Genomic DNA, 16,386 nt, shown 5'->3' on the forward strand with positions numbered 1-16,386 from the left:
CTTCTCTTACTTCGTTCTGCCTTCTTCCTTCCCTTTTATTATGATAAAAATTTTACTTTTTTTCTCTCATCTCCATGTCCCTATTCTGTACTCTTATTATTGCCCCTTCCTCTAATCATTCAAAATCATATTTCTTTCACTTAGTCATCTCATATTCATTTCTCCCTTTTCATAACAGTCTTAATCTCTTTACACCTTTTTAATACTGGATTATTTGCTGTCAATAGTGTGATCGTGGGTGGGGGTTATTTTTGTGGGTGTGGGTTTCTTTCCTGGGCTGTTTAGATAGCACCTGGACAATATACAAGGAGGAACCCAACAAAGAATGACCCAGCAACAACCAAAACCCAATTACAACCAGACAGCCCACATAAAGGGCAAAAGGGGCATCTCAAGAGCATCAAGTTTAGGAGATCCAGGAGACTTAACCACTGAATCCCACAGGTCTCCTTCCACAGAAGGTCACACCAAAGGTAGCGAGTCAGAGCAGATCAATCTAAGAAGCAGAAATAAACAAGAATAGCCCTCTAAGGTGGGGAGACAAACAGCCCCCAATCAAAAGGTAAGGAGGAATCCCCAGAAAGAATGCTACATGAAATAGAGACAAGCAAACCATTAGACATTGAGTTCAAAATAATGGTTATATGGATGCTCAATTAACTCAGAGAACTACAGAGAACTCCAAGGAAGCTACAAGGAACTTACTGTGAACTACATCAACATAAAACAGGACATATAAACTATCAACAAGAGCCAGGAGTAAATAAAGAATACAATTTCTGAAATGAATAACACAGTAGAAGGAATGAAAAGCAGGCTGGATGAAGCAGAGGATCAGATGAGTTAGTTGGAGGACAAGGTAGAAAGAACTCCCAGAGAGAACAACAAAATGAAAAAAGACTGAAAAATAAAGAGAGTTTAAGGGAGCTGCAGAACAACATAAAACATAATGATATTCATATCATAGAGATATAAGAAGGAGAAGAAAAGGTGCAAGAAACAGAAAACCTGTTTGAAAAAAGTAATGACAGAAAACTTCCCTAACTTGATGAGAGAAAAATTCATGTAAGTCTAGGAGGCACAGAGGGTCCCAATTAAGAGGAAACCAAAGAAGCCCACCCCAAGACACATCATAATTAAAATGGCAAAATTCAAAGACAAAGAGAGAATCTTAAAGGCAGCAAGGGAGAAACAGCTAGTAACATTTAAGGGAGCTCCGATAAAGCTGTCAACTGATTTCACAACAAAGACACTACAAGCCAAAAGGGAATGGCAAGAAATATTCCAGGTAATGAAAAGTGAAGGCCAGCAACCAAGACTGCTCTACTCAGTAAGGCTCTCATTAAATGGAAGGCAAAATAAGGAGTTTCCCAGACCAAAAAATAAATAAAAAAGACTAAAAGAATACACCTCCGTCGAACCAGCATTGCAAGAGATGCTAAAGGGTCTGCTTTAAGAAGGTGAAGAAAAAGAGAGAGAGAGAAGAACACAGGTACAAGGGAGTAAATGGCAATGAATAAGTACCTATCAATAAACCTTAAATGTAAATGGATTAAATGCTCCAGTCAAAAGACTTAGGGTACCTGAATGGATAAGAAAATATTACCCACTATATACTGTCTATAAGATACACACATCAGAACAAAAGATCTACACAGACTAAAAGTGAAGGGGTGGAAAAAATATTTCAAGCAAGCAGAAATGGAAATAAAGCTGGGGTAGCAATACTTATATCAGAAATATAGATTTCAAAACAAAAGCCATAAAGAGATAGAAAAGGTCACTTTATAATACTTATGGGAATAATCCATCAAGAAGATATAAACCAGTTGGATTTTTGGCCAAGATGGAGACCTAGACAGACATGCTGCATCTCCCTCCACAACTAAAAAGGAATACAATTACCTCAAAACTAGAGACAACCAGAAGTTCCAGAAAATCAAGTTGCATGGAAGTCCAACAAACAAAGATATAAAAAAGAAATACTCATTCACACAGGTAGAAGGGGCGGAGCCAGAGAGGAGAGGATGAGGTGTGTTGGTGGCAGCAGTGGCAGGAGCATCAGCAGCAACAGGCTGGCAGAAAGCATAGTCACGCATTTTAAAAAGTTGGGAGGGACACCTGGGGAGCTCTTCCAGCACCAGACCAGACCACACAGCTCATGGTCCCAGCGCTGGGGAAAATAAAGCCTCATTGCTTTTGACTGTGCAAACCAGTGGGACTTGGGGTGCAGGCAGAAACTGCCTGTCTCTCAGCAGAGACTGCTTGTTTGAAGTACCCCCCCCAAGTCCTGGAACATCCGCAAGTACACCCACTCTAGGAACAACAGCCAGGGCAACAACTAGAGAGACACCAGTCCCATCCAAAGTGGAAGAAGTGCCTGAAAAATAGGCAAGTGCTGAGCAAGTGGCATTGTTCCCTCAAAGACCCCTCCTCCACAAACAGTGTCACAACGTGGTGAAATGGGTCACCCTGTACTGACAGACACCTCAGCCTCCGCGCCTTACAACATAACAGGAGTGACAGCTCTACCTAAGACACAGAGACAAACAAATACAGGATCCTGTCAAGATGAGGGGACAGAGAAGTATGGCCCAAAAGGGGGAACGGATCAAGGTTTCAGTGGGAGAACTAAGTGAGAAGAAGATAGCCAACCTAACAGACGAGGAGATAGCGAACCTAACAGACACAGAATTCAAAATACTGGTGATAAAGATGCTCACAGGCCTGATAGATATGCTTGAGTATGGCAAACGCATAAGGGAAGAAGTGAAAGCTATGCTAAATGAAATGAAGAAAAATCCACACAAAACTAATGGTAAAGGGAATGAAACCAGGCTTCAAATCAATTATTTGGAACATAAGGAATAAAAAACAGTCAAGCAGTACAGAATGAAGAAACAAGAATGGAAATAAATGAGGAAAGGCTTAGGAACCTCTGGGACAACTTTAAATGTGCCAACATCAGAACCATAGGGGTGCCAGAGGGAGAGGGGGAAGAGCAAGAAACTGAAAACTTATGTGAGATAATAATGAAGGAAAACTCCTCAAATTTTGTGAAGGAAGTAGACATGCAAGTCCAGGAAGCACAGAAAGTCCCAAACGAGTTAGACCCAAAAAGGACCACACCAAGACACATCAGTATTAAAATGCCAAAGGTAAAAGATAAAGAGAGAATCTTAAAAGCAGAAAAAGCAGAGAGTTTCCTACAAAGGAGTGCCTATAAGCCTATCAGCTGATTTCTAAAAAGGAACTTTGCAGGCAAGAAGGGACTGGCAAGAAGTATTCAAGGTGATGAAAAGCGAGGACCTACAACCAAGAGCACTCTATCCAGCAAAGCTATCATTTAGAACCGAAGGGCAGATAGAGTACTTCCCAGACAAGGTAAAGCTAAAAGAGCTCATCATTACCAAGCTATTATTATATGAAATTTCAAAGGGACTTACTTAAGAAAAATATCAAAATTATGAACACTAAAATGACAACAAATTACAACTATCAACAATTGAATCTAAAAAATAAAAACAAAACCCACATAAGCAAACCAGAACAGGAACAGAATCATGGGTATGGGGATCATTTGGAGGGTTATCAGCTGGGAGGGGGAAGGGGGAGAAATGGGGAAATGGTGCAGGGATCAAGAAGCATAATTGGTAGGTACAAAATAGACAGGGGGAAGTTAAGGATAATATAGGAAAGGGTGAAGCGAAAGAACTTATATGCATGACCCATGGACATGAACTAAGAGGTGGGGTAGGATTGCTGGAAGGAAGGGGGTTACTGGGCAGAGAGAAGTAAAGGAAAGAAAAAATTGGGACTATGGTAACAACATAACCAATAAAATATACTTTAAAAAAATAGGAAGATATAGATCTTATAAACATACATGTGCCCATAATAATAGCACCCAAATATATATTGAAGAAAATCTTGGAAGACTTCAAGAAAGATACTGATAGCAACATACTCATAGTAGGGGACTCCAACACTTCATTTTCAACAATGGATAGATCTTCCAAACAAAGAAACAATAAGGATATTGTGGCATTGAACAACATGCTAGATCAAATGGACTTAGCTGATTTACACAGAACCATTCAACCCAAAGTGGCAAAATATACATTCTTTTCAAATGCACATGGAACATATTCAAAATAGACCACATGATAGGACACAAAACAAGCCTCAACAAATTCAAAAAACTGAAATTATATCAAGCATCTTCTCAGACCACAGTGGCTTGAAACTGGAAATCAACCTAAAGGAAAAAACTCAAATAATTCAAACTCATGGAGACTGAATAGCACACTATGAAATAATGAATGGGTTAACAATGACATCAAGGAAGAAATTTTAAAAGTTTCTGAAAACAAATGAAAAAGAACACACAACAGCCCAAAATCTATGGAATACAGTGAAGGCAGTTCTGAGAGGGAAGTTTATAGCAATACCGACATACCCAAAAAAGGTAGAAAAATCTCAAATAAACTTAACCCTGCATCTATAAGAACTAGAGGGACAACAAAAAACAAAGCCCAGGGCAAGTAGAAGGAGGAAATAATCAAGATTAGACAGAATTAAATGACATAAAGACTAAAAGAACAATTTAAAGGATCAATGAATCCAGAAGCTGATTTTTTTCAATGATAAATAAAATCAACAAACCTTTAACCAGACTCATCAAGAATAAAAGAGAGAGGACTCAAATAAATAAAATCAGAAATGAGAGGTGAAATTACAACCAATACTACAGAAACATAAAGGATTGTAAGAAACGACTATGAACAACTACATGCCAAGAAATTTGATAACCTGGGTGAAATGGATCAATTTCTAGAAACATATATTCTTCCAAAACTGAATCAAGAAGAAGCAGAAAACCTGAATAGACCAATAACAGCTAGTGAAATTGAAGCAGTAATCAAAAAACTCCCAGCACACAGAAGTCCTGAACCAGACAGTTTCACAGGCAAACTTTACCAAACACTTAGGGAAGCGCTAACTCCTATTCTTCTCAAACTATTCCAAAATATTCAAGAAGAAGGAAGACTCTCAATCTCTATGAGGCCAGTATTATCTGAATTCCAAACCCAGGTCAAGACGCAACAAAAAAAAAGAAAATTTCGGGCCAATATTGCTGATGAATATAAATGCTAAAATCCTCAACAAAATATTGGCAATACAATAAAAAGATCACACACCACCATCAAGTGGGATTCACCCAAGGGATGCTAGGGTGATATAATATTTGCAAATCAATAAATGTAATATACCACATAAACAAAATGAAAGACAAAAATCACATGATCATATCATTAGATGTTGCAAAAGCATTTGATAAAGTACAGCACCAACTTATGATAAAAGCACTCAGCAAAGTGGAAATAGAGGGAGGATACATCAACATAATAAAGACCATATATGAGAAACCTATAGCCAAAATCATACTTAATGGGCAAAAATTAAAAGCTTTTCTCATAAGATTGGGAACAATACAAGGGTGTCCACTTTCACCATTTTTATACAACATACCACTGGAATTTCTAACCAAAGCAATCAGACAAGAAAAAAAAAATGCATCCAAATTGGAAGGGAGGAAGTAAAACTGTCATTATTTGCAGGTCACATGATAGTGTACATAGAAAACTCTACAGGCTCCACCAAAACACTATTTGACCTAGTAAGTGAATTTGGCAAATTAGCGGTACAGAAACTCAATATTCAGAAATTAAAGGTATTTTTGTACACCAACAATAAAATATCAGAAACAGGAACTGGAAAAAAGTTCCATTTACTATAGCAACAAGATAAATAAAGTACCTAGGAATAAACTTAACCAAGGAGATAAAAGACCTGTACTCAGAAAACTACATAACACTGAAGAAAGAAATTAAGGAAGATAAAAATAAATGGAAGCATATACGATGTTCATGGATGGGAAGAATCAACATCATTAAAATGTCCATACTACTCAAAGCAATTTATAGATTTGATGCAATTCCTATTAAAATATCAATAACATATTTTACGGATTTAGAACAAATAATTTTATAAATTTTATGGAACCAAAAATGACCCCAAATAGCCTCAGCAATCTTGAAGAACAAACTAGGAGGGATCACGATACCTGACATCAAACTATATTACAAGGCCACTGTAATCAAAACTGACTGTACTGGCATAAGAACAGACACATAGGATGTCTGGCCAAGATGGAGGCCTAGACTGGTACGCTCTGTCTCCCTCCACAACTAAGAAGAAAAACAACTATTGTAAAACCAGAAATAACCAGAAGTTCCAGAAAATAAAACTACATGGAAGTCCAACGTATGAAGTTATAAACAAGTGGTGCTCATCCAGACTGGTAGGAGGGGCAAAGCTGGGGCAGAGTGGTCAAGCTGTGCTGTCAGTGGCAGCTGTGGCGACAGTGATGGGACGGCAGTAAGCACAGACATCCATATTTAAGGGGAGGTGAGAAGCGCCTGGGGAGCACCCCCGGCTGCAGACCAGATCCATCAGCTCGCAATTCCAGCTCCGGGGAAGGTAGATCCCCATTACCCCAGACTGTGAGGGCCGGAGGGCGTGGGGATGGAGGAGGAGGCTCACAATCTCTCAGCAGAGAGTGAAAGGCAGGAATCCATCTTGAACCCCTGCTGCCACACAAAACGTCACAGTGTGGTGAGAATGTCGCCCAGTACTGATGAGTGCACAGGGCTCTGCCCCCTATAGTGTAGGAGGTGTGACAGCCCTGCCCAGGAAGCAAAGGTAAACACAAAACTGTCAGGATTACACAGATCATGATAGAGATTCCAGTGACACAGCTGACCAGAGAGCAAATATCTAATGTAATGAAGCAGCAGATAGGAAATCTTTCTGAGGCTCAGTTCAGAGCTTTGGTTATACAAATGCTTACAGACCTAACAGCAGATCTTAAACAAGACAGGGAAGGAATGAAGGCTAGTCCTACTGAAATGAACGAAAACACATACGAAACTAGTGGTGAGGGAAAGAAAACCAGGGATCAAATCAACAAATCAGAACATAAGGAAGGAACAAACAGTCAACCAGTGCAGAAAGAGGAAAGGAAAAGTGAGGAAAATGAGGAGAGGCTCAGAAACCTGTGGGACACCTATAAGCAGGCCAACATCCGAATCATAGTTTTGCCAGAAGGTGGAGAAGAACTAGAAATTGAAAAATTATGTAAAAAAATAATGAAGCAGAACTTCCCTAACTTGGGGAAGGAAATAGACTTACAGGTCCAGGAAGCACAGAGAGTTCAAAACAACTGGACCCAGGGAGAACCACACCATGACACATTATAATCAAAATGTCAAAAATTATGGATAAAGAGAGAATCTTAAAAGAAGCAAGAGAGAAGAGAATTACATACAAAGGGGTCCCAATAAGACTCTCAGTTGATTTCTCAAAAGAAACTCTACAAGCAAGAAGGGACTGGCAAGAAATACTCAAAGTAATGAAAAGCAAAAACCTACAACCACAAATACTCTCTCCAGCGAAGCTGTTATTCACAATAGAAGGGCAGAGAAAGTGCTTCCAGGACAAAGTAAAACTGAAAGAGTTCATCACATCCAAACCACTGTTATATGAAATGTTAAAGGGACTTGTTTAGGAGAAAGAGGATCAAAACTATGAACATTAAAATGAAAACTGTATCACAACATCCAACAACAGAAGCTAGGGAATTGAAACAAAAGCAAACTAAGTAGGCAACGAGAGTGGGAAAAGAATTATAAGTATGGGGAACATTTTGGGGGGAGGTCAGCGGGGAAGGGGAAGCGGGGAAAAGGAGGGAGATGGTACAAGAATTAAGAAGCATAGGAGGAGGGAGTGGAGTAGATAGGAAGATGTTGAGAAGAACTATATGCACAATCAATGGGCATGGACTAAGGGGGGGAACACTGGAGGGAGGGGGGATCACTGGGTGGAGTGCAACAAAGAGAGAAGAAATTGGGACAACAGTAACAGCATAATCAATAAAGCATATTAAAAAATGTAAAAAAAGAAAGAAAACACATTCAGTTAATGGAGCTTAGTAGTGATGATGAAGAAAACATTATTCCATTCATATTAATATGTAATACTTTTGATGAAAATTGCTTTAATAAAGATATTCCTCTTAATTATATATTTAAAAAATATAGAACAGACACATAGAATAGAGAGCCCAGAAATAAACCCATATCTCTATGGTTAATTAAAATTTGACAAAGGGGCAGGAGCATAAAATAGAGTGAAAATAGCCTCTTTAACAAATGGTGTTGGGAGATCTGGACAGGTACATGCAAAAAGAATGAAACTGGACCAACTTACATTATACACTAGAATAAACTCAAGATGGATTTTTATATAAGCCATAACAGCATAAAAGTTCTAGAGGAAAACATAGGCAGTAAATTTCAGATAACCCACACAGCAATATTTTCACCAATATATCTCCTAGGGCAAGGAAAATAAAGGAAAGGATAAACAAATGGACTACATTAAACTAAAAGGCTTGTGCTTGGCTAAAGAAAACATCAGCAAAGTGAAAGGGGAACCAACCATATGGGAAAACACATTTGCCAATGATACATGGGACAAGAGTTTAATCTCCAAATATATAAAGAACTCATGTGACTCAACATCAGGAAGACAAACAATCCAATTAGGAAATGCACAAAGGACCTGAACAAACACTTCTCCAAGGAGGACATACAGAGGGCCAATAGGCATCTGAAAGGATACTCAACCTTACTCGCCTTCAGAGAGATGCAAATTAAAACCACAATGAGATATCACCTCACACCTGGCCATCATTAATAAATCTACAAACAACAAGTGCTGGCAAGGATGTGGAGAAAAGGGAACCCTAGTGCACTATTTGTGGGAACGTAGACTGGTGCAGCCACTGTGAAAAGCAGTATGGAATTTCCTCAGAAAACTAAAAATGGAACTGCTTTTTGACCCAGTGATTCTACTGCTGGGATTATACCTAAAAAATCCTGAAACACCAATTTGAAAGAACCTATGCACCCCTATGTTCATGGCAGTGTTATTTACAATAGCCAAGTGCTGGAAAAGGCCTAAGTGCCCACCATTAATTGAATGGATCAAAAAATGTGATACATTTACACAATGGAATACTATGCATCAGAAAGAAAGAACTCCTACCTTTCATGACAGCATGGATAGAACTGGAGAGTATTATGCTAAGTGAAATAAGCCAGTGGCATAAGACAAATACCATATGATCTCACCTATAACAGGAACCTAATGAACAAAACAAACAAATGAGCAAAATAAAACCAGAGGCATGGAAACAAGGAACAGACTGATAGTGACCAGAGGGGAAGGGAGAGGGGGAGAAGAAGGACAGGAAGGGAAAGGATCTAGCCAAGGAACATGTATAAATGACCCATAGACATGGACAACAGGGTGGGCATTGATTGTGGGAGTGGAGAGTGGGCAGGGCAATGGAGAGCCAGGGGGTTGGGGGTGGGAATTGGGGCAACTGTAATAGAACAACAATAAATAAAAAGACATTTAAAAAATAAACCAAAAGAAATAAAAGCAACAGGGCTGACTGATGTCACTCAGTAGGATGGGTGTCCTCTGGAAAATGGAAAGGTCCCTGTTTGGTCCTGGTCAGGACACATGCCTAGGTTGTGGGCCAGGTCTCCATTTGCAAGCCTGCAAAAGACAGCCTATTGAGGTTTCTCTCTTGCATCAATGTTTCTCTCCTTCTCTTTCTCCCTCCCTTCCCCTCTTTCTAAAAATAAATTTAAAAAATCTTTTTAAAAAGAAATAAAAACAACATTATGGAATTCTAGCTAGATTTGTTGGCCAACAACCGCTGAACCTGAGGTCTTTAAAAAGAGAGGGAATTTACATGTGTTGCAGAGGTGTTAGACATTTTAACTCCAAATTGAGACTTCCTCCTTAAGCAATCAGTGTTAAAGGAGAGTCGAAAAAGGAGCCCAGGATGTCTCACTGTGTAAGTTAATGTTGCTCAGTGCAGTGCACAGTGCCTCCTCAGTGCTTCTGGGGCAGAAAACACAAGCTTAAAGGCCAAAGATCTGAATCAGTGTCCCGGTTCTGCCACAGACAGGCGACATGGTATTGGGCAAGTTACATAATCTCTCCAGGCTTTTGGAGAAGATGTGAGATGGCACAGAGGACTCATCTCCTATGCAGATTCTAATGCTTTGGTATGACTGCCAGAGCACCACAAATCCTGTGAGGGCTTGGAGGAGGGAGAGTGCAGGATCTATAAGTGATATCTGCCCTGAACACTGGAAGTGAGAAATTCTTTGGTGCACACTGTCTTTGAGGACCCTAAACAAGAGTCTTCTGGAATCGCTTCAGCTCAGATTAGTTGATAACTAGTCCCAGTGAGTCTGGAATGAGATGGAATGGAAGGATTCTGCATTTGTGTGAAGGCCTCTGAAGTCATCTATCTTGTTTTCTAAGGGCCCCTAAAGATTCTGAGTAAGTGGGTCAGGCTCTGTCACCCCTTCCTCTCCTCCTTCACTCTCTTTCCTACCTAAGGAGATATATTCCTAGACTCAAAAAGAGTCTTTCCTGGCCCTCCAGGACACAGCTCAAGCTCCTGAATGTGACAATGAAGCCTCCATGCTCTGGGCCCTGCCCATCTCTCCAGCCACTTTCTACAGCACTCTTCACTCCAGGAGAGTGGCCAGCTACGTGTGCGGCCCCCAGGAGTCAGCACCTCTGACATGCCCTTCCTTCTGCCTAGACACTGTTTCTCCCTCTCCACCTGTCCTGCAAGATCCAGCACCACCTCCTTTCTCTCATCACCCCCCAGCACACACACACAGTGTAGGTGTTCTGGCTCCCACCTTATATCTACCATTAACAGAGTCTATATAATAAAAATCACCTATTTTTCTAATGTTGCCGACTCACCACCCAAAAGCCAGATTGAATTTCTAGACCTGTTTGTGGCACTGTGTTTTAAAAAACAAATTCAAAGTTGTTGCCAACATTTAATTATCAGATCTTGCAGTGAAAATGGGGACTTCTGACTTCTTCTTAAAAAATAAAGAAAGAAACTCCAACAACTCTTGGTCCACATTGTCACACTGTATTAATGTACCAGAGATGAGAAGTAGCCCTGGCCAGGGTCTCAGTTGGTTGAAGCATTGTCCTGTACACCAAAATGTTATGGGTTCAATTCCTAGTCAGGATACAAACCCAGGTTGCAGGTTTGATCCCCAGTCAGGGTGCACAGGGCAGGCAATCAGTTGATGATGTTCTCTCAAATCAATGCTTCTCTCTCTCTCTCCCCTTCTCTCTCAAATCAATAAACATATCCTCGGGTGAAGATTAAAAAATAAAAAATAAATAAATAGAGAAGTGGCCTGCCCATCTAGACAAGGTTCTCTCCAGTTCATTTCCACCCCTACTTATCTCACTACATTCCTTTAGTTTATCTTCCAGTCCTCTGAAGACCCCTTTTCCAGTGCATGCTCAGGTGTACCTCGCCTTCAGCCTACCACAGTGTAGGTGGTCAATAGGAATTTCTGGAATAAATGCTGGAGCAAGGAAGCAGCCACAAACTGTACTCCAAACAAGACCATAAGAAAGTTTTCAGTAATGTGCCAGCATTCAAGACCAAGCTGCCTGTCCCATAGAGCCCTGCAGCAGGGAAGCTCAGTGGTCTTCAGGACTATTTATTCCCCAAGGCAACTAGCGCACCTGCTCTATGCTAGGAGTTGTCCTCAGTATTGAAATGGTTCAGGATCTGCTGTGTGTCTTGAAATAAATTTTATGGCATCATGGGAGTTTGTCTAAGCTCATTTGTGTGTCTTACCCAGTTGAGGGGGACAGAATGTGTTCTCAACTTACCCAGAAAGCAAAGACTTCAGGGTCAGTCCCCATCAGAGCAGACTGTCCCCCAAAAACACTCCCCTAATCTTGCACATGGATAGGAAGCAAGGACCTCTCACTGGATACCCTGCTTCCATAACTTCAGTTGATCCAATTCCACCTTCTCAATTTTTTCCTTAGTACTTTGTAACCTGTCCTACTGTGGTTTTTAAAATACTTTTTTAAAAATCAGTTCAAGTGTATTTTTGTTGAAATATATTTTTAAAGAAAATATTATCCAGGTCCACAATCCCCCATCTGCAATTCTGAAGTCCAAAAAGTCTGCAAATGGAAAGTTTTTTCTAAAGTTTAAGACAAACTTATTTGCTAGCAAAGCCTGACCTGAACTAATGTGAAGCCATTTATAGCCTATTTATTTCAGTTAGTGTGACTCGTCACCAGTTTCTTAAAAGAAATATTAATGCTTATAGGTACTTCCCCAGACACTGCCATGCTGTGCAGTCACATAGTGATCTTTCTAAAGTCTAGAAAATTCTGAATTCTGAAATATACCTGTCCCCAAGGGTTTGGAATAAGGGAATATAAACTTGTCATACCATCTAAAACAGGAAATCAGTACCATTCACTATAAGAAAATGCAACTATGAAAATAAATACAATTAAAGCCCTGGCTGGTGTGGCTCAATGGATTGAGCGTCGGCCTGCGAGCCAAGTGTCGCTGGTTCGATTCCCAGCCAGGGCACATTACTAGGTTGCACGTCAGGTCCACAGTTGGAGGCACAAGTGAGAGGCAACCACACAGTAAAAAAAAAAAAAAAGAAAGAAAGAAAGAAAGAAAGAAAATAAATACAATTAAAACTTAAGTTAAAATTTTAAGAAAAAAACTCTAAAAAATCCTGAAATTATCTTATGATATTCCCATTGTCAGCATATAGCTATCCTCTGGCCCTGTGAGCAGAAGCTCCACTGTGCCCCTGGAATGCAATGCCTGCCATCTGATTCCTGGTGTGATTTGATATGGGGTCAAGCTTCAGTTCTTCTTCAGGAACTGAGAACCTTACTTTGAATATCTCATCAGGAAGGCATCTGATTGCTGATGGTTGGAAATATGGCATCAAATCCTTATCAAGCACTCGGAGCTCTTCCTTAGTTAATCCAGCTGGGGAGAAAAATGAATCATGAGGGTTCAATTCAAGCCAGCAGAACTCTACTTATTTTGTTATTGATGCTGCAGAATACACAGATCTGCATATTTGAGGTGCACATCATTCCTTACAGAAGGCCCTGAAAATCATATTGGGAACTGAGTTCCCTAATTAACTCAGAAAAACAAATGTGGGTCACATTATCCCTGATTGGTTTCCTTCAATAAAATGTATACCCAGAAGGAGCATTTTTATATCACGTACAAACCTATTTAGGAGCTAATTCAATCACTTGTTGAATCACTTTTGTGTGCATAAAACCATCAAGAGAGCTTGTTCAAATGGCAGATTTGCAACCCCACTATCTGCAACTTCATATGATGAAATCTAGGTTTTACTGTAACTATGCAGATGTTTGTCACACACAGCCAAGGATTTCTTTTCTGTTCCCAGTTTTAATATTAGAAAAAGAGGGAAAGGCATATTCAAGATGCCTCTTACCTGCAATGGTTCCAAGTTCCTGCAAGACAGAGCCAGACCACTTGGTGGGATCCCCAAACACAACTTCTGCCTTCCTCTTGAACTCAGCCAAGACATGGGTGCCGCAAATCAGGGTCCCAATTCTGGCCACTACAACCCTGGTTAAGAGAGAGGGATATAGGGTAAGCCTGGAAGACTCACTAGTCAAAAAAAGGTGTGCAAAAAGTAGGTCAGCTCAGCATTAAATAAAGATCCAGCTAAGCCCCACTCCCTGTTTTAGCTCAAAAGGTGGCCAGGTATCGGAAGCAGAGGACACATCTTGCTGAAGAAATAACACACCAATCATTTGCCATTTTGCACACTAGTGCTTTGGTTACCTGAATTCTGAGATCTTTATAAGTGAGACTTCCGTGACATTCATGGCACACAGGGTTGCACCAAGTCCTACCAAGTGGAAGCTCTTCAGATCCTGGATACGATAGCCTGAATCCACCAGGAATCCTTGCAGGATGGATTTAGCCTATGAAAATAAGGAAGGCTAGGAGATAAACTATCCAGGGATGATCAAGACCCCAAGGCCTAAGGGAATAATTCAGCAGCTTCCTTACTGAACCCCCACCCCTCTCCTCTAGACACACTCCCCATTCCAAACCACTGTAGCCACTGCATTCATGATAACCTCCCCAAGTCTGTGCTCTACTCCTGGAGGTAATTTAGACAGTGAAGCTCTTGTAGCCTTCACCAACATTAAAGGAACTGTGTCCTGTGTCTGTCCCTGCTGGCTTAGTTCCTTAATTACTCATGATCTTCAGACAGCTTGGACATTTAAGTTCTTCTGCATCAAGATTCAAACTTTTCCAACATCTGCTTCCACAACTTTCTGACAAAACCTTATAATCTGCCTTTGTGCCTTTGTGTCTTTTTTCAAATCAGTCCTTCCATATGAAATGCCATTGCTTCATTCTCACTGTGAAAATCCAACCATCCTTTTATTTTGGGGATTCAAGTCCAATGTCATCTTCTTCATTAAGTCTTTCCTATCTCAGCCAGGATAAATTTTTATTCCTATAAGGTCCTACAGAAATATGTTTGCCCCTTACGCTTACATTCCAGAGAGCAGTACATCAAATGCTTTAATGCTGAACACCATACAAGATCTCTTCAATTAATTTTCATATAAGGGGCTGATGTGTAAGGTTCCTGAAATTGTAGCACAGTGCTCATTCATTGTTCGTGACTTTCCTGGAGAGCATTCTCAGTTCCAGGGGTGATTCTATGGCCCAGTCCTTCCTAGTCAAGTTATCTCTTTGCCTGGCTGCAGCTGTTGGTCCTAGATTGGACATGTGATCCAATCAAAACCTACCAGGGCTTTAGCTAGAATACTTAGGAGAGAAGAGCCTTCTTTACTCTGGACTGGAGCTGGGAAGGATAAACACCTGAATCTGCTAGAAATCACCACATGGAAAGAACTTGCCTCTCAATAAAGCCAACAAAAAGGAAAGCTGGGTCAAAAATGGTGAGAGACAGAGACCTGATAATAGTGTTGAAGTCCCTGGATCCAGCCATCCCTGAACTCTACACTTGAACCTTATAGTAATGGGAATCAATAAATTCCTTTTCTTCCTCAAGCCACTTTGAGTTGGGTTTTCTGCCACTTAGAACTAAATGAGCCCTGCTGTATTTGATCTGCTTATGTTGCACCTGAGGAAGGATCCAAGTCAATCCATTGGAGATGAGCTGTATGATAAAGTCTCGCTCCCTCAGTGCTTATAGGGGCAGGTGAAAAAGATTATAAGAGGATAAGAGCTCACAAGGCGAAGGTGGGGAGGAGAGAGCCAACGATGAACATTTCTTGAATGGGAGTGAGAATCACAGGGACATAGTGAACTTCCTATCTTCCTTTAACATCAGCCCATCACACAACAAACATTATTACAGTGTTGAGAGACAGTTTTGGCAAAGATTGTGACATGTTTAAAAATGTGTTATGTAGCAATGGGATTCCACTTTTCATGTGGCTTTCCCATTTCTCTGGTCTGTTTAAATGCTACCTCTTCAGAGAAGAGTGCCTGGATTCCTTTATCTCAAGTAGCCTCCTTCCCTACTATTTCCATGAGCACCTTGCCCATTTTATGTTTATCACACATCACACTTTAAAATATTTTTCACCTTAATCGTTCACTTTTTTGTCTGTATCACCAAGTAGAATCTCGGAAGACACACACCATATCCACCTAATTCACTATTGTATCCCTAGCACCTAGCACAATGCTGGCACACAGCAGAGAGTCAGTAAGTACTTTATGAATGAAGAATGAAGAGCTGCACAAGTGATCTATAGAAGTTGTTGGCAACATGTACTCCTTTGAAATGGCATTTGATTGCTGCTTTCACATGCTGGATTGGCTAGGGGGAGATTTCCCATATTTCTGCAAAGCAGACTGGTCAGTGTATTCAGGAAGTTACCCTCAATGATTGATTACCAAGCTCACAGGTTCTATGGGGGAATTTCAGTAACACCACATTCAGCCTTCAGTGTTTTTGGCACTTAATATGCACTGAAAATAATAGCTAATAATACTGAATGCCTACTGTATGCCAGACCCCTGGCTGGTTTGGCTCAGTGGATTGAGCGTCGGCCTGCAAGCTAAGTGTCGCTGGTTCGATCTTCCAGTCAGGGCACATCAGAGAAGGAAAACTCTGACTCCAAAAAACCTCCGCTGCCTTGCGGCATACCTCTTCAGGGGAAAGGCTAAGGGAGTAAACCCCGACAGAAAATCCGGAGCCGGAGTCCCTAAGGCGGTTTGACGTTGTAGTCAACACCGGCAACTCCTGCGGCGCACCTGAACCCAAGCTGTATTGACTCCATCTTTCCCTTGGACCCTTCAGCTGCGAAGAGAGGGGGGGTCTG

The 16,386-nt window shown here is 40.7% G+C and overlaps 1 protein-coding gene across 2 annotated transcripts in view; it reads right to left on the reverse strand.

The window, feature by feature from the left end:
* Positions 1–16,386, reverse strand: part of OTOA (otoancorin) — an 82,151-nt gene that overhangs the window by 4,913 nt on the left and 60,852 nt on the right. For both annotated transcript variants that reach the window (XM_090279219.1, XM_090279218.1), the window contains 3 exons: positions 13,853–13,995; positions 13,497–13,633; positions 12,912–13,009 (listed from right to left, as the gene is read on the reverse strand). In XM_090279219.1, the coding sequence (XP_090135345.1) occupies positions 12,912–13,009; positions 13,497–13,633; positions 13,853–13,995 (378 nt within the window). The remainder of the gene's footprint in view (positions 1–12,911; positions 13,010–13,496; positions 13,634–13,852; positions 13,996–16,386) is intronic.

This window comes from Furipterus horrens, unplaced genomic scaffold (genome assembly GCF_987537825.1).
Source record: "Furipterus horrens unplaced genomic scaffold, mFurHor1.1.pri manual_scaffold_5, whole genome shotgun sequence".
Lineage (NCBI taxonomy): Eukaryota > Metazoa > Chordata > Mammalia > Chiroptera > Furipteridae > Furipterus > Furipterus horrens.